Source organism: Dasypus novemcinctus, chromosome 5, assembly GCF_030445035.2.
Source record: "Dasypus novemcinctus isolate mDasNov1 chromosome 5, mDasNov1.1.hap2, whole genome shotgun sequence".
NCBI classification, from domain to species: Eukaryota; Metazoa; Chordata; class Mammalia; order Cingulata; family Dasypodidae; genus Dasypus; species Dasypus novemcinctus.
Window position 1 is genome coordinate 107,915,567 of NC_080677.1, and position 24,891 is coordinate 107,940,457.

The 24,891-nt window shown below is 37.9% G+C and overlaps 1 protein-coding gene and 1 long non-coding RNA gene across 9 annotated transcripts in view; one reads left to right on the forward strand and one right to left on the reverse strand.

The window, feature by feature from the left end:
• The window catches only part of LOC131278530 (uncharacterized), a 33,848-nt gene extending 30,310 nt beyond the window's left edge, over positions 1 to 3,538 (reverse strand). The window contains exon 1 of the long non-coding RNA XR_009185884.2: positions 3,251 to 3,538. This is a non-coding gene — a long non-coding RNA (uncharacterized lncRNA). The remainder of the gene's footprint in view (positions 1 to 3,250) is intronic.
• AHCYL2 (adenosylhomocysteinase like 2) overlaps positions 1 to 24,891 on the forward strand; it is a 272,609-nt gene that overhangs the window by 217,918 nt on the left and 29,800 nt on the right. Inside the window, exons 1-6 of one of the 8 annotated variants that reach the window (XM_004463224.4) lie at positions 656 to 705; positions 1,006 to 1,087; positions 10,393 to 10,504; positions 16,328 to 16,471; positions 16,915 to 17,015; positions 24,772 to 24,874. In XM_004463224.4, the coding sequence (XP_004463281.1) occupies positions 1,031 to 1,087; positions 10,393 to 10,504; positions 16,328 to 16,471; positions 16,915 to 17,015; positions 24,772 to 24,874 (517 nt within the window). In that variant the 5' untranslated portion in view covers positions 656 to 705; positions 1,006 to 1,030. Of the gene's footprint in view, positions 1 to 375; positions 1,088 to 6,489; positions 7,115 to 10,392; positions 10,505 to 16,327; positions 16,472 to 16,914; positions 17,016 to 24,771; positions 24,875 to 24,891 lie in introns of those variants that run through there. The other 7 variants (XM_058297343.1, XM_004463225.4, XM_004463222.4 and 4 more) reach the window with 7 other exon arrangements.

Genomic DNA, 24,891 nt, shown 5'->3' on the forward strand with positions numbered 1-24,891 from the left:
GTAGAGAAGAGGGAACTGTTATGGAGACATAAAGAGGAAATATAGTTTCTGAGGTCCCTTAAGGTGATACTGTTTTGGCATTCTGTTTCTCCCTGAAACCAGACTCGTCAGCAAAAACTGGAATTGGAGGCCGCGTAGTCTTGATTGGAAGCCCTGGCTCTCTTTTAAACCCTCACTGTGGTAGTTCCTAACTAGCCTCAGTGAAGCAGTTTTACAATCAGTACCTGTTATTTCTGTAGCTGGGGGACCCTTAGACCTACATGTACATAGCACACAGTGTCAGCAGAGGGAGCTGTGATTCCAGAACTTTGTTCAGAGCAGCTAAATTCTGATTTTGCGGAAGATCTCCCCTGGCTCCATCTGAACCTCCCAAGCAATAAGAATTTAACTTGAGATATGCCAGAGTTTGGTGCCAGGTCCCCGGTGTGAGCAGATGGGGCGCTTCTGCATAGCTGTTTAAATCTGAAAGCCATAAAGAACTCTTGATTTCAAGGAAACGCCCGTTTATTTTACTGATCCAAACCAAGCAACTCTTGAGAAATGGGAGTGCCTTCTTGACCTCGATCCTTATTGATCTTGGTATCAGACCTCCAGTGACGTGTCCTTGAGGGGCGGGAGAATATTAATAAGTGCTTTACAGACAGGGAAATAAAGGAAGTCTGACGACTTTTTGTTGTATTGCTGCAGAAAGTCCCCTTTGAGGAGGTGGGGATAGGGTGTTTGGGTAGCATTAAATAGTGAATGCCCTGTAGGAAGTAGAGTGCCTGGGTGTAGAACTTTGCTTCAGCTCTGATTTTGAATCAGGAGCAGAAGAAAGCTTTGAAGCTGGCCAGTAAAGGGACTTGTCAGGAAGTTGGCTAATGATCTTGATTTGAACTGGAAGCCTCTGCCGAGAGGTTTGCAGTTTGCTAGCCATTGTGAACTTCTGGAATCACTCAGTTGGGTCTGCTTTTTGGTACTCAGATAGACCTGACGTTTCCAAACTAGCTTTTTACTTTGCTTCAGGACATATCTTACCCAAGTCTGCACTATGGAGAAGTGGGACGGTAATGAGGGCACCTCAGCTTTTCACATGCCTGAGTGGATGGTGAGTTCTTTGGTCATTTTGTTTTTCTTTCTGTTTCTTATTAATGAGAGGCAATTGTTTCTGCCAGATGACAGTGATCACGTAAGAGTCTCTTCCAAGATACGTGGTTGGAAAAGGTTATTATGCTAGTTTCTGACTGGGTCTTATATACAGGGTCACCCCTGATGATCCTTAATTACGAGTGAAACGGGGGACGTCCGAGAAGCTGCCTGGCCCTAGCCTGCTTATGGCCTGGGTGTCGCTGTGGTGGCCTGGGGCGTTCCTCCTGCTGGTGCGCTGCATGGATTGTATTATCCTGTGATCACTTCACATTTCTGTTTGTAAGCTGATGCTTAATTTATTTCTCATGGAGTAAAGAAAAAGAATAGTGAGGGGAAAAAATACAGAACTTGCAGAAATGGTGCTCTATAAAGCCCCTAAAAAGATTGATTTAAAACATTTCTCCCCTACCTGCCTCCATTTTTTTCCCAGTCAAAATATTTCCCCAACTATTCTTTGTTCACACAGTATTTCTAGAAGGCAGGAACTAGCTGTCTTGGTACAGTTATTCCAAATACCATATTTGTCATGCATATTTTAATATAATCATAATAAGGACTTATTTGTTGAAAAGAACTAGCACGTAAAACCTAATATTTTAGATCCAATTCAACTTTTGATTGTAAAAAAAATTCTTAGTTCCTAACTGTCTGATTTCTTCTAGATTTAGCCTCATGTCTTACAGTCTACACACAGGCTTGTATTACATATAATAAATTTGTGTATGTATATATTTCTAGACTATATACAAATTATTCCAAATTCTTTTAGTGCTTATGGAATTATGAACATGAAGAAATAACCATTGGTAATAAGATTGGGTATATGTATAGTAGGCCTAAAGAGATTGAGAACAAAGGCTCACCTGAGGAGCCTGTGTTTCAACTCTTGTTACAGCTATTATTTTTTTCTTACTCTTGTTGGGGTTATTACTATTGTTATTCTTAATGTTGTTTCAGAGCCTTGAACTCGGTTTTAAAGCATTTGTTGGAAAGAAATCTTATCCATCCACAGGCCTATTTCAAATAATAGAGTATTTTAGAATTAAGGGGGGAAATTTATTTAATAATTCTAGTTGGGTCTTTTAATTTGTTCTTGTTTGTTTAATCTCCAGCTACTTACAGATAGAAAGGGCGGGGGCAAGAATTCTGGTTTTCTTAGGGAAGAGACCACATTAAGGTATTAAACTTTGATATTTCCGTAAAGGAATATTATAAGAGAATTCTACTGAACATTAGTGTATCAATTCAGAAAATAAAAGTTTTGTAGTAATTCTTATTTATTATAAGCAATAGGTCTCACTGTCTTTCCTGCTGGGCACATCCTCTCAAGAGGAGCTCCTACTGAACTTTTACCCATTTACTTCTTCCTATTTATGTGAATAGGAAGGGCTGCTCTACAAGAGTTAGTTTGACTATTGCTTAAGGGATAAGACCTAGGGCTTCCCAGCTTTTAGAGAGCATTCTTTAATAGAACAAAGTCCGACTTTATAATACAGCATCTCCCTTGGTTAGCGACTTCTTGGCCCTTCTCTCTCAAAAATCAGAAAAATAACTTTGACCGGTAAGTTTTTGTTTTTGTTTTGTTTTGACAACGATGAGAAAGAGTAGTGAGGTGCTTGCCTTCAATAACCCAGCTGTCTCCTTCACTATCGTCTGGCCAAAGACTAACTAACCCCTTTCAGATACCACATAAGTCATTAACTTATGACCTGGTTTGAAAGTACTTCATTAGGCTGCCACTGATATCCGCTTAGCCAGCAAAGTTAGCCACTGAGCAACTCTAGTGCATTATCTATATATTTCTAGACATTACCTGTGAAATAGCAAGGTGCTTTTTGATCCCCAGGAGAAAACCCTAGTTTCAGTTCCATGTTGGACTAAGATTTCAACTAGAAAGCTTTAACAAATATCTAACTTATGCCCCAGTTTACATATTAGCGTAATTAAATCCCTCTGAGATGGTCTCTGACTCTAAAGGAAATATGAGAAGCATCTCAAACCCTCTTTCAGAAGAAAAATTCAGCAGAGAATGTGTATTACAACACCACCCCCTTTGTTAAGGACCCTGCATACCCCTCTGATAATGGGATTTAGCCCACACACAGCAGCTTATAGTACTCACATCTCTGATTCCCAGCAGGGAAATTGTCAGGGTGAAGTTTGAAGAACCCCAGTTTCAAAGAATTGGCAAGGTAGACTTTGAAGTTAACATTCCATCAGTCACTGGAAAACTTCTGCCGAAGCTTCTGCTACTTTCAGCTACTTTCACCTGACGGGTTTTCTTGGCGTTATTTAGATAGTTTTATTGTGGAAAGTTGGGGGAACACATCCTTTTAAAGATTGTCTTATTCATATATTTTTACATGCCATGGGAAATCCTTAGTCTCTTCTGGTAGGTGAAATGCCTACCAGATCCACAGTAACCCTTTTTTAAAGTATCTACATTTAAATAATTCCTCCTCCCATCTAAGCTCTCTGTAGTGGTTGGTACTTTTCCATAGGAAATCTGACTGATTGACTTTCTTGAGTAACCCAGCCAACCAGCTGGCGACCTGATTTTCTTTCCAATAGAAAAGATCCCTTTTATAAGTGAACAGTTCGTTCAAGCAGCTCATTTAGTCTGGAAGAGAGGATGTCTAAAAGAATATTTGAACAATATACACTTGGAAGTGAGACAGAAACCTTTAAGTTACCAGGTAAATGGTGGTAGAGGTAGCTTGACTATAACTCTAGGTCAGAATTAGCACTTAAAGCAGAGACCCATTTAAGAAACTGATGAAAACTATGGGCCCTCTCCCCAAGAAAATATGCATATACACAAAATTTTGCATACTGATTTAGGAGGTTCTAGGCATTAATGGATTCTAGGTTAAGAACTTTGACCTAAAAAAGTAGAAATACTAATGTTTTATACTTATATATCCTTCAAGACCCTTTCACCTATTATTTTACCGTCTCAGCACACATTTGAGATAGGCGAAATAGATATTATTGTTCACATTTGACAAATGAAAATTACAAAAATTAAGTTTTGGAGATGTTAAGAAATGGAGGGAGCTGATTTCGCTCAGCTTCCCACATAGGAGGTCCTGGGTTCAATCTCCGGCCCTGATACCTCAAAAAAAAAAAAAAAAAAGAAAGAAAGAAAGAATATACAGAGAGAACCTCTGATTATCATCTTTTGTACTACTTCTTTATGAAAAGGAATTAATTGGTTTCTCTTAGACTGATCCTCTTGAGGGTAAACCCATCTTCTATCTTCCCAATGAGTCCTGTTTTTCTTAATGTATTGACTATCCTTTCTTAACAGCCTTAAGTTGTAGAAGTCAGAATAGACCAGTGCTCTTTTTACCCTGTATTGGGTTTAAAGAAAGAATCACTTGATCTATTCTCTGGCCTTTCAAATAACCCTTTCTTTTCTGCTTATGACTGTGCCTTCAGGATTGTAGCCACAGATAAGATAAAATAGTTGGCTAAGGAAAACATAAGAATGAAGAGAATTGGGGTCACTTTATTCATGCTTGGAGAAAGGGCTAGATCAGTGGTTTTCTAAGCATAGTCCCCAGACCAGCAGCATCAGCATCACCTGAGAACTTGCTGGAAATGCTAAGTCTTGGGCCCTGCCCCAGACCTACTGAATAAAACTCTGGAAGGTGGAGTCCAGCAAGCTGTGTTTTAATAAGCCCTCAAGTGATTCGGATGCATACTGAAGCTTGAGAGCTACTCTGCTAGTTGAATGTATTAAGTGGTAAGACTTTTCCTGTCAGTAATAGTATCTTGAAATGTCTTCTGGTTGTACTTGGTAGAGATCTTCAGCTGCTTCTGGCTCAGGTCAAGTGATTTAAACCATTGAACTAAAAAGCTCATTTCACGTGAGTGAAGAAAATGGGAAATCAGCTTAGAGTCTACTAGGATGAACATCTTTGGCTAGGAAAAACAGAGATTCATTAAGCAGAAAAATACATTGGTCTGTCTCATTTCATGAAATTATGACTACGGGATCGGTTTTATTGTGAAATAAAAGGTTGAGAGTTTACCAGCTCCTAAAGGGGAAAGGGCAAATGGGGAGGTTATTGCTTAATGGGTACAGAGTTTCTGTTGGGGGTAGTGAAAAAGTTTTGGAAACAAGATAGTGGTGATGTGATGGTAGCACAATGTGAATGTAATTAATGCCACTGAATTGTTCGCTTAAAAATGGTTAAAATGACAAACTTGATGTTATATATATTTTACCACAATAAAAATTTTAACAGTAAAGTAAGTGGGCTGAGTGATGGTGAATGTCAATACTTGATTCAATTGATTTCAGTTTCAATTTATGGTAATTGGCGTTACCAATTAAAGGACTGTAAGATTATTCTTTCTTATATGACTAGCTATTTTAGAATTGTGGTTTGATCTGGGCTCCAAGATCACCTGGGGAAGGTGTCAATGAGACCCAATCTGATAAGAAAGTTAATGTAAAAGTAAAGAAAGAGGTGGGGCTAATGCACTTAGGATCAAGGATAGGAGAATTTTTCGGTCTTCTGACGGAAATTTCCTAAGGTGTGAAATAGTGGAAAGAGCTTCGGCTCTGACATAAACGGACTCAAACTCTAGTTCCATCACCTTAACTTGCTGTGAGAACTCAGGCAAATCGTTTGTTCTCTCAGAGTTCCAAATTCCTGATTTGTCAGTGAGGATAATAATGTCTACCTCTTAAGATTCTTGTGTAGATTAAAAGAGTGTATGTAAACAGATGTGCACTTACTAAGTACTTAATAGATATTAGTTCCTCTCCCCTTTCATTCTTCCAGAGAAACAATAAACTATGCAACAAACACTAGTATGGTCTTTTCCTTCAAAATAAAGGTTATCCTGAAGAAAGTATCTACCATTTCATCTTCTTTCTAGTGCTCAAAGAGTAGTCTCTTTTTTAAGAAGAATTCAAATCACATTCTCACCACTGTCTCTCTAACATATAGTTGAGTGTAGCTTCCTCTTTACAGGGTCTTTTTGGAAATCAATTGATAATGATTCTTTGCCCTTTCCTTTGAATCTTTATTTGGCACATAACAAGGTTGTGATTCTGGACGTTCAGAGGAGATAAGGAACTCTCTCCTTTGCAGTCACACCTCCCATAAGACGGAGTTGTTGAAAAAAACAAACAAACAGGGTCACCCAACACCAAATCAGTAATAAGGATTAGAAACCAAATGTCAAAATATATATAAAAAATGCACAGCCGTGGACTGGAAGCCAGATGTCCAAACACATGTATAAAAGATGCATAATAAAGTATAAAGCAACAGACTGAGAAAGTTTATTTCCTTGGTAACAAAGCTGAAACCAGTGTCCCTAGTCAACAGACAGAGGGTGTAAGGTGGGGGCTGCCGGATCACTTGGCACCATTAGTTTAGTTTAGTTTAGTTTTTTCTAAATAAATTCCCCCATTGTTTTTAGCATAGTTAATTTTTTTCTTTTGAGACTAGGTTAACTAAAATCATCTGACAAGGAAAGGTTAAAAAGGAACCTAATTAGCAAGTTAATTATAGCAGGCAGGAAAGTGCACCAGTTATATAAATAAGCTATTGTTATGTGCATGCAAGTTGGGCCTTGTCAAGGGACTTGTTAAGGTTTAGAGGTCAGAGGATCCGTGTAATTAGGTGTTCAGGAAATAAATAAATAAATAAAAGTAAAACTGCCACCAGAATTAGGAATGGCTGATGAGCCACTAACAGAAATGCCTTCTTTAATCAGGACTTTACACGGCTGGAGGGGTTGTTGGAGCTGCTTCAGAGATTGCAGGGAAGGGTAGCCACCCTCCACCCCCTCAAAAAAAAAGCTGGCTGGAATCAGAACCAAAAGAATTGCTGATGAGAAAGGTTTAAAGACCTAGCCACAAGGGTCCCTGGATCGGAGAGGTGGCAGTAGGGCTGGTAATGTCGCTATGCTGAGCAGCAAGAAGAAATACATTGTCAATGGCAACTTTGGGATTAAAGCCCAGGTGAGGCTAAACTCTTATTTCCCAGTCTTCCTGCTGCTATGATCATTATCATAAAAGACCAGCTATTTATACTCTCTTTTCCCCTTCTTTCTTGCTTTTGCTGCTCCAGCCCTAACATCTCTTTCCCTCTCTTGCTTTGATGCCTGTTGGAATTAGTTGGTTCTCTCTGAAATGAAATAGAAAAGCTTTGAAATTTAAAGGACTCTTATTTCAGACAAGGTAGGAAAGTTAGGGGTAGAATCTACCATGGTACCACAGCTGGGGTAGGTAGGTTACCATTTTTCAAGGTGGACTGTTGAGTAAAGAATGTCAACTCATTTAATAATTGAGGGGAGGCAGATATGAGGGAATGACTCAATTAACCCATACGTTCTGGTTATCAGTAAAAAAATAAACATTTATTTATTGGGGAAAATTGTACAACCTATATTATATGTATTATTGAAGCAGTCTCTTTCTAATATTCTTCTGCCTTAAACTTGAGTTCATTGTCTAACTCATAAGCAAGATTTTACCCCGTGTTTCTGGATAAAACCTACACAGCCTAGTCTTCTTTAATGTCAAAAAGACAGCCCTAAACTTGTGTGGGTGGGAGGAATTACTGTAAATGGAAAACATTTTATAGAGAAGAGAACTCAAACTGGTTTGAGGTGATGATGCAGCCAGGTATCTGCATAGATTAATGTTATTGGGGTAAACAGGTGTGGATGCACCCTGAACCTACAAATCTGGATAACTTGACTGGTCCCTTCTAGTGCTGTGTGTGTGTGTGTGTGTGTGTGTGTGTGTGTGCATGTGCGCACCTGCAGGTGGTGGTGGTGCATGTTGGAGGCAGGGGTTATCTGTTACTTTGTTTTAGAAGCGGGCACCACTGAAGTTAGTAACTTAGTGCGGTCTTTGGAAAGTCAATTTAGTAACTTCCTAAATGGCCTTAAAACAGAATAAAGGCATTTGACTGTGTTAAACAGGGTGTTGAAATGAAATCCAGCCAGGAAGCCAAAGGTTTGAGCCTGACTGCAATACCTTCCCTATCTTTCCACCTACCCTTTCCCCCTTCCCAATACTCTTTTTTAAACCTTTTTCCCCCCAGTACTTTTTGCCCTTAAAAATTATTTTAGTGTCAGATTTGACGTATGCTTAAAAATCAACAAAGCACAGACAGTGGAGATAGAATAGACTACTTCATACTTAAGTTCATTAAGTCAGTAAGTGATTGAGTTTCTAAATATGTGCCAGAGATTTGTGCCTGAGGATATGAGCATGAATAGGATACACAACTCCTGCCTTTGAGAAGCCCAGGGTTTAGTAGGGGATACAGGTATGTAGACAGGCAGGGATATTCAGTATGATAAGTGCTTTGATAGGAGAAGTACAAGAAGTTCATGTACTTCTTATGGGAGTATATAAAAAGGACATTTTCCCCTTTTGGAATAAATTAATAGTTTAGAATATTGTTAATCTTGCCATTTAAAAAAAAAATGCCAAGATCTTCTAACACCAAACTTCTAATCCAGAAAATTTTGCTGTTTCTGGAAACAATTTGCAAACTCATTTTGAGCTTTATTTGTTGTTATTGCTATGAAAATGTATGAATTTCCCTTAACAGCAAGTCTAAGCTAATTCAATTAGGCATTGGTCCCCTTGTCTAAAGACTCAAATAACTCAGTAGTTACTTCTAACTGCAGGAAATGTAGCCATCATTTCCTGCTTTCATTCTGATATGCTGTGTCTATGAGTCTGCCCATCAAGGAATCTTCTTTTTATCATTAAAGGTAGAATTAGCTATCGGTTTTTTGGTTCTTTTCAGTTTCTGTGTTGTCTCTGTGTCTGCCACCTTGGATCCAGAAGAATAATCTTAGCAATTATGCAAACATTCAACTAGAGACAAAGAAAACAGTTATTCAGTGAATAAATTGTATGAGATATATAGGAGAAAGAGGTAAAATTGCAAGAAAGTTACTATCATATATTGTCCAAACTGCATGCTCTAGGATATCATCTGAAGTTTATAATATTCAGTCCGGTTGTCTACCCTTTCTACATCTGTCATATTACAGTGAATAAATGATCAATTATATAGCTTTCTGTGTATTTTATGATTCTGAACATTAAAAAATTAATATTTACTGTACTTACTAGTACCAGAAAGCTAACTAATCCATATTAGAAAGCTTTTAAAAACTAGAGTGGCTATCTACAAGAATTGAAAAAGCACTGAACTGCAGGGGTGAGGGTAGATTTATTCAATCTCTTGTTCTGTTTCACAGTTTATATACATTGTCTCTCTCATTTAACCCCCTCTAAAACCTGTGAAGTAAGTACTATTATCTCCATTATATATATGGAAAATGAGGCCCACAGAAGCACCTTGACCAACATTACATAGCTAATAAGTGGCATAGCCAGGATTTGAATGGGATTACAGAAAGTTCTGTCTGAATGCAAAGACTATACTTTTCATTATACTAAAACATTTCCTGACAATCTTGAAACCTGAAGGCAAGTCACTTTACCTTCTTATACCCATTTTCTCATCTAAATACATGAAGATTGGTATATATACTGTAGTCTCAAAGATTCTTTCCAGCTTTAATTTTCAATGAAATTATAGAAAGGATTTCAGTATATGACTCAACTTTCTAAAAATTTATTTTGGGAATTAGATGTGGCTCAAGGACTTGGGCTCCCATCTACTATATGGCAGATCCAGGGTTTGATTCCTGGGGCCTCCTGGTGAAAGCAAGCTGGCCTGTGCAGCGAGCTGGCCCGAGTGGAGAGCTGGCACAGCAAGATGACACAAAAAAAGTGACACAGAGGAGAGACAATGAGAGAAGCAGCAGACCGGGGAGCTGAGGTGACACAAAAGATTGAGCACTTCTCTCCCACTCCAGAAGGTCCCAGGATTGGTTCCCAGTGCCGCCTAAAGAGAAGACAAAGAAGAATGCACAGTGGACACAAAGAGCAGACATCGGGGGGATAAATAAATAAATAAATCTCTTTTTTTTTAATTAATTTTATCCAGAATATCCCATTCTCCATTTTCTTAGTCACAGTTTTACTGTAAAAGACAAACTATGGATCAAAAACTTAAATTTGATAGAAACATAGTAGATAAAGTGTGAGAAAGCATCCTTGTCTCCAAAGAGTCTTAATATTTCAAGTAACACTTGGTATAATCAGATCAACTGCAAGGGAAGGAAAGAACCTATAAAGCAAGCCTTTGAATGTTTCAAAATAGAGGTTCTTTTCCTGGAAATAACTAGGGTTCTTTTTCTTAGCAGATCCAATTTGCTGACCAGAAGCAAGAATTCAACAAACGTCCCACCAAAATTGGACGCCGCTCTCTGTCTCGGTCTATCTCTCAGTCATCTACTGACAGCTACAGCTCAGGTGAGTACTGAGCACTCTGGATCCCCCCATCTATCCAAGGCTAATTAGGCATGATCAGTGCTTTGGAATAAATGCTTTGACTCCAAGTCAAAATTTAGACCAAACTTATGAATGAAGCTTAATGGAGCTCTCTTCCAGTTGAGACAGAGGAGGTAATAAAGGAAACTGAGTTCTTTGATCTACTCAGAAGAGTGGGAATATGTAGCTCACTGATGACCTTCACTGAACTGCATGTTTAAAGACATGTTTTTTCCATTCTTTAAAAGTAAAAGTTTTCCCTTCCCTCTGGTTAGTATTTGCACATTCACAGAGAAATCTAGTTGCCTCAAAAAGCAAATGTACATCACTGTTTCAAAGGTGATAAGGATATGGTGATGCATGGAAAAATATAATTAATGTAATTCATGGACTATAGTTGTTAGCAATATTATAATCTTGCATCAATGTCAAAGAGGGTACTGTGTTAATAATAGGGAGGTATGGAAAAATATACCAAATGAACACTATAGACCATAGTTAGTGGTAATAGTCTGATGATGTTCTTTCATAATTACAGGTTATGTAATTATGTAAGTTTTTGGTAGAGGGGTGTTGTATGGAAATTATCTACATTTCGTATGATTGTTTTGCAAGTTCGCAACTTCTCTAAGAATATATATATATATAAAATTTTAAAAAGCAGTGAAAACATTCTGTCAAGTTCATACAAACAAATGGGCCTTTTCCCTTCTTTACTAAGCTGTGACATTATATTGCTCATTCTTTCTACCTTCCTTTGAAGGGGTAGTAAATCAAATATATGTGCCCTGGACTGAGTTATCACTTAATACCCGATGAGCTAGTACCATATAGGTTCCCTTAAAGACATTGACTATTTGTACAATAGTGCCCATCTCTGCTTTTCCCAGATAATCATTTCATTCTAGCTGTACCAGCCTCCTTGCTTTTATTTGAAACATTCCAGGTACTCTCCTTCTTAAAGGCCTTTGCAGTTGCTATTCCCTCTGCTTTTCATTTACTCTTTCCTCAAATATATGCATGGCTGGCGTTCTTACCTCCTCAAGTCTTAACCAGATGTCACTCTCCCACTGAGACCTATCCTAGCTACTCTTTTAAAATGGTACAAACACTACACCCAACATTCCCTATCAGATTTTCCTCCTTTATTTTTTCCATAGCACTTATCATATAACATACTATATATTTTGCCAATTATTTTTTGTCTTACTCCTTCTTGTAATTTATTTTTGTCTTTTCCTGTCTACTTGAATGTGAGATCATGAGGGCAGAGAATTTATCTGTTTTTTTTTTCATTGCACTTAGAACTGTGTCTGACACACGAGGTGCTTAATAAATATATATTGGTGAAGGTGTTAGAGGCATTCTTATTATACTTTACACTCTATGTGAAGTAGCTAGAAAGAGGCTTATGACATTTCACAGAAATATACCTTCCCATCCAAAGTGCTTGTTTTGCTGAAGATTTTTAAAGGCTTAAGTGGGTTATGGCCCACTGTCCCTTCTCAGTGGCCCAAGCACTATGCTTTGTCGTCCTTTCATTTAGGAAACTCTACCAGTCTTTCTCAAACAGGGTTTCTCATCTGAGCCACAGAACACAGAAAATGATCTGAGGGACTGCTTTCTCAGTTCTCCAAAGGATGGCACATAACTAGTACCGTTCTAGATGTAGAAGAGAAATGTTAATTCATTATATACAATGGATGCGTCAAGGCAATAGGACTTAATTCTAGTGGAACCCAGGTTGAGAAAGGCTGAAATTATCTTATAAGACATAAACTTCTAAAACCTCTTTCTCTAAGGGGAAAAAATACACATAAAAACAAATGAACAGAAAAGACTTTAGTTATTTTCAGTGATGTGTTTCTAAAAAAGATGTCTTTGCAATGAGCTAATTGGTTAAGGATGAGGAGGAGGATTAAAGTCCCTTAGTTCCTGATTTGTTCCTATGAAGTTTGAATAATTTCAGATTTTCCCAAACAACAAAGCTATTTGTTTGTTAGTTTGGATTTTGATAGCTAACACAGCTTTTCACATGTTTCTAGAGTGTTATTCATCAATGAAATCTGAGGCACACTGACACATACGACCCTACTGTATTTCTATTACCAAATAAATAGATTGGGCTGAGGAGGAATTACCTGATTTAAAATAGTCTAATAGGACTCATTCAACCAGAGTTCCTACTGCTTCTTTTCCTGGCAATGGCAGGTAATATCACAGCTGCCAGGAAGTAAGGCTTAATTAGGTTTGAGCCATGGAGCATATATATGCATCACCAAATTCACTCTGGGATTGATAGTAGATTTGCATTTGATCAACTACAACTTGAGTTTTGGCTCTGGGAAGTCATAAAACGGGAGAATGTCCTATAGTAAAGTTATATTGTACTTTCTGTTACTTTTCTACCTAGAAACTGAACACTTGCTGGATATTAGCTCATTTATTCATAAGGCTTTTCTCTGGCAGTAGTTAGGGGAAAGGAAGAGCTGGGTCTTTTATACTCCCTATTTTACAGTTGGATAAATTGAAAATTGATCATTTAGCCAATTAGGGGCAAAGATAGGTCTAGGATCTCAGGTCTGTACTTAAGTAGATTATTTCCTTGGTTGTCACTTGTTCGTTTTGTAATTAAACTATGACTCCAAGCCTCAGAGTATGCTGACAGTTGCAATCACGTTAGAAACTATTCAAGCATGTGTGGACATATATGTTGGGTTTTTCTAAATTTTCCTAGGAAAAATCTTTAATGCTATCTCAATTGTTTTTATGAATGTGCTAGTTTAAATACATTAGCATAAATAAGTATTGCTTCAAAGAATTTTAAAGGAGAAATAAATGTCAGACTAGTTCAGGAATCATCTTTCCCCTGTGCTTGCAGAAGTAACACATTCTCTTGGTCTTGGTCTGTCAGCCATGTTGCATCCACGGTATCTAGACAACTGATACTTTTGGTTCTCACCTGATAACAGATGTGTATAGAGGGCTCTTTGAAAACAAATCTATTTTTGCTCAAAGAAAAAGACTGGTTGAACCAACTTTAGTCAACTACTGTTAGTTAAGAAGGTAAAATACAATTTTTTTCCAGCTTCTAGGCTTCTAGGGATAGTAGATACAATTTTTCCCCCTTTGATTTGGAAGAAAAACAACTCAGACCAAAAATTAGATGCTTCTTTTAAGGGGAAAGCTTTGTGGTTTTTGTTGTTGTTATTATTTTTCCATATTCATCCTTAGAAGCTGAAGAGGCATAGGAGGGGAGAGCTGTCCTGGGTAGAGTTAGGATTCTAGGCTCAACCATTTAAATTACTCTAGCCAAACACCTGCTGCTTTGGTAGATTAGTAGATGACAGAGATAGGGGAAAAAAGGAAACAAATTGCTATTGCTAAATGATATTATATGTATGTCATTTGTTTCCTGTTCAAAATCCTAAACCTTAGTAGAAATCCTTAAAGACAAGTTACATCTGGTATTGACCTAAAAATATGTGTAAAAGCCAGTAAGAATATCAAGTATAATTTATTGAGTGCTTAATTACTGTATGCCAAGCCCTGCACTAAGCACTTTACTTAGTGTCTTATTTAATCTTCTCAACAACTTGATTCTGACAAGTCATGTCCTCCTATTATGTAATCTATGAAATCTTGACTTCTGTGTCATAGTACACATTGCAGTTGTAGAAAAACTTTAAACAACAAATTGCATATTTAGTTATTCTGTGTCTCACTCATCTACTGAACTAAAAACTTCCTGAACGGAAGGACCACCCATATCTGTCCTGAATCCCTAACACTTCAACTGTGCCTATGCCTGGTACATAGGGAATTCACAGTAATACTTTGTTGAATGAATAACTAAATGCATGGATGACTGAATACATGAATTGATTAACAGCTATTTTTAATAGAGTCTGTTATCACTTCTACTTTATATACCCAGAAAGAGACTTCAACCAAAGTCTTTCCGACTCCAGAACATATAACCACTGTATTTAGATGGCCTTTGGCAAGCATGAAGTCTTCATGACTCTGGAAAAGGATTTGGACTATCAGGATATGCTGAATGTCTACATTTTCTTCAAAAGCACTTACCCTATAAATTTGGATCAGGATTTAGGGATGGCTATTTTTTTTTAAGTCAATTTTATTAAAACATTTCATAAATCATACAGTCCATCTAAAGTGTACAATCAAAGGCTTTTGGTATAATCAGAATTGCACATTCATCACTGCAGTCAGTGTTAGAGGATTTTCATTACTCCAGAAAGAAAGACTCCCTACCTCTTAGTAGTCACCTCTAAATCCCTCTATCCTTCCCCATCAGGGATGGCTATTATTATCTTTCTTCTCTCTGGTGATAAAGCATGGTTTCCCTAAGTCCCCAACTCATAAACTATTTCTGAGTATTGATTAGTGAAACAGACGACTGCCCAGGAAGCTGATTCTGGGCTCTGTTGCCAAGGGTACTTTGAGCTCTCACTCACCCTGGGAGGGGGAACCACAGACTTTGTGTACAGATTAGCTCCTATTAAGAACAAAAGTCTCTTTGGGGATTTACTAATTCCTTCACCTCCCCTGGTGCCCATGTTCATTCCTGTTGCCTCGTGTTAGGACTTTGCTCTAGGGCAGTGTTCCAGTTCTAAGAGAGATACTCAAGCCCCTGCTGCCCAAACATTTTGTTGTGCCATGCATGATTAACTGGACAAGGTCAGACTTGCCTTTCACAGCCCTCCCAGAGATAGACACTTTGCTAAGAAATCCCAGAAATGCCTTAATTCTTTGGTCATAAGTAGATCAGAGCACCATAGATGCTAGGAGCAGCTTTCTCTCCTTAAAGGTGATGGAGATATATAATCCCATTGAGAGATACATAATGCTTTTATGGACAATGTCTTTTATCCTCCATTCCCCAACAAACCTTGAAGATAACTTAGGAAAAAACCATCCTCAGAAACTCAACTTGAGGAAGGAAATTGCTTCAAATTATCCAGCAAATGATTAGCAACTACAGAATTTGATGAAGACTAAAAAGACCTCAGCTAAGCATGTGAATAGCAGCAGCTGCATGTTAGCCACAATGAAGTCTTAGACTTTTCGCTCTCCAGTGGGTATTGCTACATGGATTGGTTATCGTAGCATCTTATTATGCCAAAAGAGAATTTATCTGCTTCTTTGGGAATCTAAGATGCTTAACACAGGACCCACTCAGGCCAGAAAAAAGAGAGCATACTGAATACTTAATTGTCAATGTCTAATTGGGTCTGCAGGCATAGTTCAGCCTCATCAGAGCCAGTCTTTAAAAAGAAAGCTCTGTTATGTTGGACAAATCCTTTTTGTGCAGTTCTTAATGACTTTCCCATGGGTTCCTTGTTTTTTAGATCTTATCTGTTCATTTACTGTACTAAAACACAAATTACATCAGGCGCTTAAGCAGCAGAGAAGAGTGGCTGTGATCCCAGAAACCAGTAGGTTAACGACCATGATACTAATTTAGGACTATTGCCACCATCAGTGTAACCTCTCTCGTTTTGCATATTCAAGAATCTCTGCAAAGATAGTTAGTCCTAGTTTCCAAGTTATCCAGAGTCAAGGTCTTTGTCAACTTCTCTCAGCTTCTTCCTAATGCCATGTGAATAATCCTTCCATAGGAGATGATTGAGACATCTCCCTGATGCCATATAAGTGCTTAACAGATGTGTAAATTTGTACGGCCCTAGCTAACCAGAGAGGGCCCAGTTCTTTCCATGGTTTGGTGTCTTAGAGGAAGCCATTTTTTTTCCCTGAAGGTTATTTATTCTGTTGTTCTAGCGGCTTCATATACTGATAGCTCTGATGATGAGACATCCCCCAGGGACAAGCAGCAAAAGAATTCTAAAGGGAGCAGTGACTTCTGTGTCAAGAACATCAAACAGGCGGAGTTTGGACGAAGAGAAATTGAAATTGCTGAACAAGGTAAAGAAAGCAAGCACCCTTCCTTTTCAGGCTGCCTATGTCTTTTTGTCCATGCTCTTAATCTTCTTTACATCCTGGGGACTGATAGCTTGTAAAATTTCAGTTTGATGCATAAGAATTTTTATAGCAAAAGAAATCTGAGCTCAGGAAATACTGGGGAGGAAGTGAACTTTAGAAGGTCTGTAAAGAACTCTGATACAAGGAAAAGGGAGAGAGACTAGATAAGGAGGATGGCATGTAGGGAATCAGAGCCTTGGAGTATTTCCCTCTGGAAGCTTCTTATAAAAAAAAATCAGATTGTAATGTCTTGATTCCTGGAGAAAAGTAATTTAACAAAGAACCTGAGCAGGGGAGGGATCTTAAGAGAACAATTTTTCTGTTTATCCTTTTATCTCTTATTCTTTCCTCTCTAATATTGCTATTTGTGTATTGGGCCTTTTCAGAAATGCCTGCACTGATGGCTTTGAGGAAGAGAGCTCAAGGAGAAAAGCCTTTGGCTGGAGCCAAAATTGTGGGTTGTACACACATTACTGCTCAGACTGCTGTGAGTCCTTTTCCTTTCTACCTAATAAGAATAGTTAATAGCCACCAGCTATTGAGTGCTTATAACATGTCAAACTCTGGGTTAAAAGTTTTTAAATACTAGTTTATTGCTCCTTATAATAGTCATATAAAGCAAGTATTATGGTTTTCATTTTATAGATGAGAAAGCTGAGGCTCAGAGAGGTTAAACAATTTGTCCAAGATTATAGAGCTAGCAAAGCACAGAGTAAAGATTTGCTCTTCAGTGTATCTGACTCCCAAGGTTATGCCTTCTTCACTCCACTCCACTGCTTCTCCTTATCTTTTCTTCCAGTGTCATTTCTGCAAGGCATCCTATGAGTTAGTCAACATTTAGCTGCAAATAAGAGAAAATATAATTTTTTTTTATTTTAATTTTTTATTTATCTCTTTCCCTTTCCCTCCTCCCTTGCCCCCATTGTCTGCTCTCTGTGTCCATTCACTGTATGTTCTTCTGTGACCACTTCTATCCTTATCAGCAGCACCAGGAATCTGTGTTTCTTTTTGGTGCGTCATCTTGCTGTGTCAGCTCTCCGTGTGTGCGGCACCATTCTTGGGCAGGCTGCACTTTCTTTTGCACTGGGCGGCTCTCTTTATGGGGTGCACTTCTTGCACATGGGGGTCCCCTACACCAGGGACAAAAATACAATTTTAAATGGCTTATACCTAAGGGAATTTATTCCATTACATAACTGGAAGCCCAGAGGTCAAGCAAAATTCAGCTGCAGGATCTCGGGGCTTCAGTTTCACTTCTCTGTGATTCTCTTAGAGCTGCCTCCTCAGAGTGCTTACTTCATCCTCAAGCTTGTAGCAGAATGGTTACAGCTATTTTAGCAATCACAGACTGATGAAGAGGAAGGGCTATTTCTTCCTGACTCGCAAGAGCAAGGAAACCTTTCCCAGAAGTCCTCCGGGATGCTCCATCATGTCTCATTGCACAGAACTAGATCCCATGTCCATGCCCCATAATCTCTGACGGGGAAACTGGGATTATTACCACGATGAGTTTAGACAGTGATCCTCAGCCCTATTATGTGATCAGATAATTTGTAATACCCCATATTATCCTGAAATGAAATTCATTTATATGTATCTATGTATAATTTTTTAAAAATCAATATAAAATCTTAGCTAAAATATGAAGGAGAATAAAAGAAAGCAATTTATAATAAAATAATGTGTATTTCAATATGTAAATTCTTGGGCACAATTATGTTAGAATAGACATAGTTGTATTTATACACGGTATCATTTGAATGAGACCGCTATAAATGCAGATAGATAGGGGAGTATTATTAGTTCCAGAGCATCAGAACAGTATTGCCAGATAGTACAATTTTAAATTTCTGAACAACAACAACAGAAAGTGTGAGTTTTCTCTTGACTTACACAGTTGTTGCATTCCTAGGAAAAAAACTATTATTGTTTTGTATTAAAATGCAAAAAATACTTTTTGTTAATATATAAACTGGAATAAGATTCTAAATTTGAGTAATTAAAAATAGACTTTCCATTCAAGTGAACTTTCATTGGGACATTTGAAAACTATTCGATATGTGGCACAGTTTTTGTTGTAAAAGACTGTCCTGCACATTCAAAATGTCTAGATCCCTGTTCCTGCACCCTGCCCACTAAATGCCAGTAGCACCCTCCTGCCCCCACACCCATCGATTATTGCGACAACCAAAAATGCACCCCCAATTTCCCAAAACTTCTTTGTTTTTTTTGGTTGTTGTTGTTTTTTTTTCTCTCCCCTTCCTCCCCGCACCACAGTTGTCTGTTCTCTGTGTCTATTTGCTGCGTGTTCTTTGTCCGCTTCTGTTGTCAGCGGCACAGGAATCTGTGTTTCTTTTTGTTGTGTCATCTTGTTGTGTCAGCTCTCCGTGTGTGCAGCACCATTCCTGGGCAGGCTGTACTTCTTTCATGCTGGGTGGCTCTCCTTATGGACGCACTCCTTACACGTGGGGCTCCCCTATGCAGGGACACCCCTGCGTGGCAGGGCACTCCTTGTGCGCATCAGCACTGCACATGGGCCTGCTCCACACTGGGCCAAGTCCGCTTCCCTACCAAAGCTTCTTTGTTGAGAACCACTGACTTAGAGTCATTAAGGATATAACAGATATTGAATTACCAACTATAATGACCTCCAGAGGGAAACTGGTATATTGAAAGATGGTCTAGAAGCATTCATGGGACTTATCATTTGCAGGTACTATATTACCTAGATCAACTTTCAAAAGATTGTCTCTCCTGAAGCATAACAGTCATATTGCTACATCCCTGAATAAGGGCATTTAAGATAACTCAAGACACAGGCAGCTACTCACCATCTTCACTAAAAGACTTTTCTGGGTTATTTGTTCTTGAGGGAAAAAAATACCCTGACTGCCCAAAATTAATATAATAAATTGAAAAGCTGTAACTTGTGCAGCTACAGACTAATGAATCTAGACAGAATACTCTTGGAACCTTTTTGGACCACTCCAGTCAGGGGCATGAGACTTCAGAGTGATGGCTCAAAATAGTAAGGTAAGTACTTTTCTATCGTCACGTGTTGCTAAATCATACCTAGTTTGCTTTTTATCCCCTAGTTTAGTGAAGATTTCTACCCTTCAGAGTTCCTTCTCTATCTTTTCTTGAATGGATACGTCAAAATTAATTTACCAATCTTAATATTATTTTATTGTTCCCACCCCACACTTATTTCCCTTTTTAAAAAAAACAATTACAGTGGAGTTTCCTTTGCTTTGTTTGTTTTTGGTATCTATTTTTTATGATTACAAAAGTGATTGGTGTTCATTTCATAATATTTAAACCTTACCAATATATGAAATGTAGAAAGACAGTCTCCTTGCTAATAAGAACTAAATATGAAGAATAAACGTATGAGGTTAAAACCTAGAGGGCTGAGAAGAGGTACTGATGCTTAATGTATGTAGAATTTTTAATTAACTTGACTGTAAAAGTGTGGAAATGGATAGAGTTGATGGTTATATACTATAGTGAGTAGAAAGAACTAACACAGCTGGTTTATAAATGGGGTTGCAGTTGAAAGCGGTAGTTTAGGGACATAAATGTCAGTTGAAAGAAAGTTAGAGAATAATCTAAGAACTGAATAACATGGTGAACCTGGTGGTAGATGATATTGTGGTTAATAGTACAAATATAAGAGTGTTCCTCTATCAACTAGAACAAATGTATGTCACTACTACAAGATGGTAAGAATATGTTGGTACAATGGAAAAATACAATGAATGCAACTTATGACTATAGTTAACAGCAATATTGTAATATTCTTGCATCAGTGTCAAAGAAGGTACTATATTAATACTTAGGGTGAGTGGTAGAGGGGTATGGAATTTTTTCTTTTGGACTAAGGAAAACATTCAAAAATTTATTGAGATGATGACCGCAATTTTATGATGCAAGTGAGAGTCACTGAGTATACACTTTGGATGGCTTGTGCAAGTCATGGGACTGTATAACACAATGAACCTTATAGTGGATGATGGACTGTGGTTAACAGTACAAATATAAGAGTGTTCTTTCATGAACTAATAACAAATGTAAAATACTGATACATGGTGTTAATAATAGAGAGATGTAGGAAAAATATATACCAATGTAAGCTATGGACCATAGCTAGTAGTAATACTTTGATGATGTTCTTTCATAATCTATAACAAATGCCCCACAACAATTCAAGGTGTTGGTGGAGGACTGACATATGGGAATTCTGCACATTAAGCATGATTGTTTTGTAAGCTCACAACTTCTCTAATTATATATAAATATATGAAGACAGTGTCTCCTCTAACCCCATGCTCCAGAAATAGCTATTATAGTTAATAGTTTCCTAATAGACTTGAATATATTTACATTTTTAAGATGTTTCCATAGTTTCTTCTAATCAGATGCCATTGCTACTCCTTTTAAATGGTGATGATTTGAAGTCAGTTTAAACCAGCTTCCATGCTCTGTCCTCCACCCCCCTAGCTGCCTTCACCCCTGTTTCAGTCCTAATAGCTAGCAGTCTTAACTCACAGTTCTTTAAACAGTTCTTATATTCCTTTTTTAAAAATTTATTTAGGAGGTACCAGCAATTGAACCCAGTACCTCATACATGGGAAGCAATGTTCAACCGCTGAGCTACATCTGCTCCCCAGTTCTTATATTCTTGATCTATTTCATTTTCCTTTTCTAGATCAATTTATATTGCTTTGTGGCTAACTCTCAGTATTATTCTTCTGTTTTACAAATTTGGAGATCCTAGTTATGGAAATTCAGAAATTCTTAAAGGTGAAAAATAAAATGGGAGAGTAAAATGGGATCAGATAGTGAAATATAGTATGAACTAGAAATTAGGACTTATCAGTAGTTCTGCCATTAACTCACTATATGACCTTGCACAAATTACTTGAGGGAGTTAGCCTAAATCAGTGGAGTGGTTCACAAGTTTTTGTAAAAAATTAGAATATACTGTATAATTTTATTTAGCTTAGAGATATTAGAAATACAAATTTTTTTAAATGAAAATTATCAATACCCAAAGATAACCTCTATCAGTAAATCTTAAAGAAAGCTTTTTAACCAAGTCTTTATTCTTCTTAAAATAACTTTTTTTTTTTAGGAGATACTGGAGATTGAACCTGGGACCTTGTACATGCTAAACAAGCACTCAATCACTGAACTATGCCCTCTCTGCTTAAAATAACTCTTAATCAAAACAGTAGGGTAGTACTCTACCTTCTTAAAAAGAACCCTATCTTTGTTATATATTGAAATAAAAGTATGTTAGGATCAAATCAGTGGATTAAAATTTTTTCAGTAATTTTTGTAACATTTGAAATAAACAGAAATTTACAGAAAAGTTGCAAGTTCAGTACAGATAAATTTTTTCTGAACCTTTGAGAGTAAGCTGCCAGCCTGATGTTCTTTCACCCCCAAATACTTTAGTATGTGTTTCTACAAACAAGGTCATTCTCCTATGCAACCAATACAGCCATCAAAATTAGGAAATTAACATTCATACATTATTACATCTAATCCTCAGACTGCATTCGTTTTGCTTGCCCCAATAATAGCTTTTATAACAGAAATATCCAGTCCATAGTTCTGTGTAACACTTAATTGTCATGTTCTTTAGTTTCCTTTAGATCAGGACAGTCCATAACCTTGACACTTTTGAAAATTATAGATGAATTATTTTATAGAGATGAATTAGTTTTAGATTGTCCCTCAATTTGGGTTTTCCTGATGTTTCCACATTATTAGATTCAGGATGCTTTTTTTTTGGCAGGAATCCCACAGAAATAAATCTATGCTCTTCTTATTAAAGAGTATCAGGTGGCTCATGATTTCATTTTGTCCCATAACTGAATATGTTCACTTTGATCCCTTAGTAGAAATGATTTCTGCCAGGCTTTTCCACTGTAAAAGTTTTCCCCCTTTGTAATTAATAAGTATTTTATGAGGTGATATTAGAAACAGGTATAAATCTGACTTTTGTATCCTTTGATATGTCCCCTTTATTCTTAGAGCACTTTCTTGCTTCCAGCACAAAATGATCCAAGCTCATCTTGTATGAGCCCTGTGGATCTGGTCTGCCGTTGGGATGTCACTGTTCCTGGATAGTCTTTATTAATTTTGGAAAACACTTGCCCATTAACTCTTCATATATTTCTTTTGACATGTTGTCTTCCTCTTCTGCTTCTGAGACTCCATTTACATGTATGTTAGAACATTTGATAATGTCCATAGATCTCGAATGCTTATTTATGGGCTTTTCCCCCCAATTCTTTTTCCCTTTTGTGTTTCAGTTTGATCATTTCTATTGGTCTATCTCCAAGTTCACTGATTATATCCTCAGATGTGCTTTGATGATAAGCCTATTGAAGGAATTCTTTATCTCTGATAATTGTTTTTTTATTTTTAGCAGTTCTATTTGATTTGTTTTTATAGTCTTCATCTCTCTGATGAATTTCCCTATCCATTTATGCATGTTGTCCTTTTTTCCCCCACTAGACCTTTAACATATACATATTAATCATAATTATTTTAAAGTTCCTGTCTAGTCAAACATCTGACTCATCTCAGAGTCTGGTTCTATTGATTCTTTTGTTTCCTGACAATGGGTTGTTTTTACTCACTTATGTATGTGTCTTGTAATTTTTAATTGAATGATAGTGTACTTATTTCCTATTGCTGCTGTAACAAATTACCACAAACTTAGAGGCTTAAAATAACACAGATTTATTATTTTGTAGTTCTGGAAGTCAAAAGTCCAACATGGATCTCATCGGGCTAAAATAAAGGTGTGGGCAGGGCTGCATTTCCTTTCTTGAGGCTCTGGGGAAGAATTCATTTTCTTGCCTTTTCCAGATTCTAGGGCCCACCCGTATTCCTTGACTCATGGCCTCCTTCCACCTTCGAAAGCCAGTAATGGCCTGTCAAGTCTTTCTTATGGGTCTCTCTCTGATTGTGACTCTTCTGCCTCCCTCTGCCCCATTTAAGAACCCTTGTGATTACATTGGGCTCACATGGATAATGCAGGATAATTTCCTTATTTTGAGGTCAGATGATTGGCAACGTTAATTCCCCCTTGCCATGTACATAATATATTCATAGGTTCCAGGGATTAGAGGATGGACATCTTTGGAGGGCCATTATTCTGCCTACCACACATAGCTATGGTGTGTAGAAGGATAGTAGACTGAAACTGTAGACTGATGTTAGTAGTATTTGCTTCTGGAAATGGCCATGTCTGCCCTTCTGTCAGACTGTTACCTTGAGGAGTTATTCCATTTTAGTCATGAATTGGGCTGCTTTTGATTTTGTGTTTGACTTTATAGGCTTCAAATTCCTCTAGCAGTGGGCTGCTGTTATTTCATGATTTGAGGTTGCCAGGGGACTTTTCTCAGTGTTTTTGCACACCTGTGCCACAGAGGGGCTCTCTCAAGTGCTTGCTCCACCTACAGCATTAGATCGTTATTGCTTGTTACCAGGTACTAGGTATATAGGTGAGGGCAAGCAGGATTCTTGGATCTCCTCATCCAGCCTCAGTGTTAGGCAGCCTCAGTGTTATGTGAGGCGTGGGCTTTTTTCAGTGTTCCTGTCTTTGCTCTGTGTAGTAGCCAGTTTGTTGCACATCTGTGGTGAGTCTTGGACAGGAGAGATAGCAGATCTTTATTTTGTATCAGGGCAGGATGGTAGCCCAAGAAACCAAAAGGTTTCCTGCTACTCACAGAAGTGTTTGCTCCTCTAGAAGTAGTAGATTTTTGCCTGTGTCCTAAGAGTGGGAATAATTCCAGCCCTGCTCCTAGGAGCAGGTTAGATTTGCTTCTACCCTGGGTCTGGGGCTCTCAGAAATTCTAAACTGACACACAACCTTTTGGAGTTCTTTAAACTTTTAGATAATTTTTTCTTACCCTATTGTAGGGCAGCTGCTCCTTCATCTCTGCTGAAGGTGAAACAATTTTCCCTCTCCTTGAAGGAGAAGCCAAATATGTTAAATAGGTAAAAGCATTGGGCTCAGCTGGAACTTGCCGCCACCACCACCACATCTGTCCCAACCCTTGCCCGCTTCCCAGAATACTGAAGAGGTTCCATAAAGAACAGTTTGAAAATCACGGGCCTAAATTATTCCTGATGTATCTTCTCATTGTCGGAGATATAAACTTAATCTCCCTGACTTATTATTTGGCCCAGGCTTGCTCACTCTTGCTTTCTCTTTAATACAGGTGCTTATGGAGACTCTGGGTGCTCTAGGCGCACAGTGCCGATGGGCTGCCTGCAACATCTATTCCACTCTCAACGAAGTAGCTGCTGCTTTAGCAGAGAGTGGTGAGATCTTTTGCATA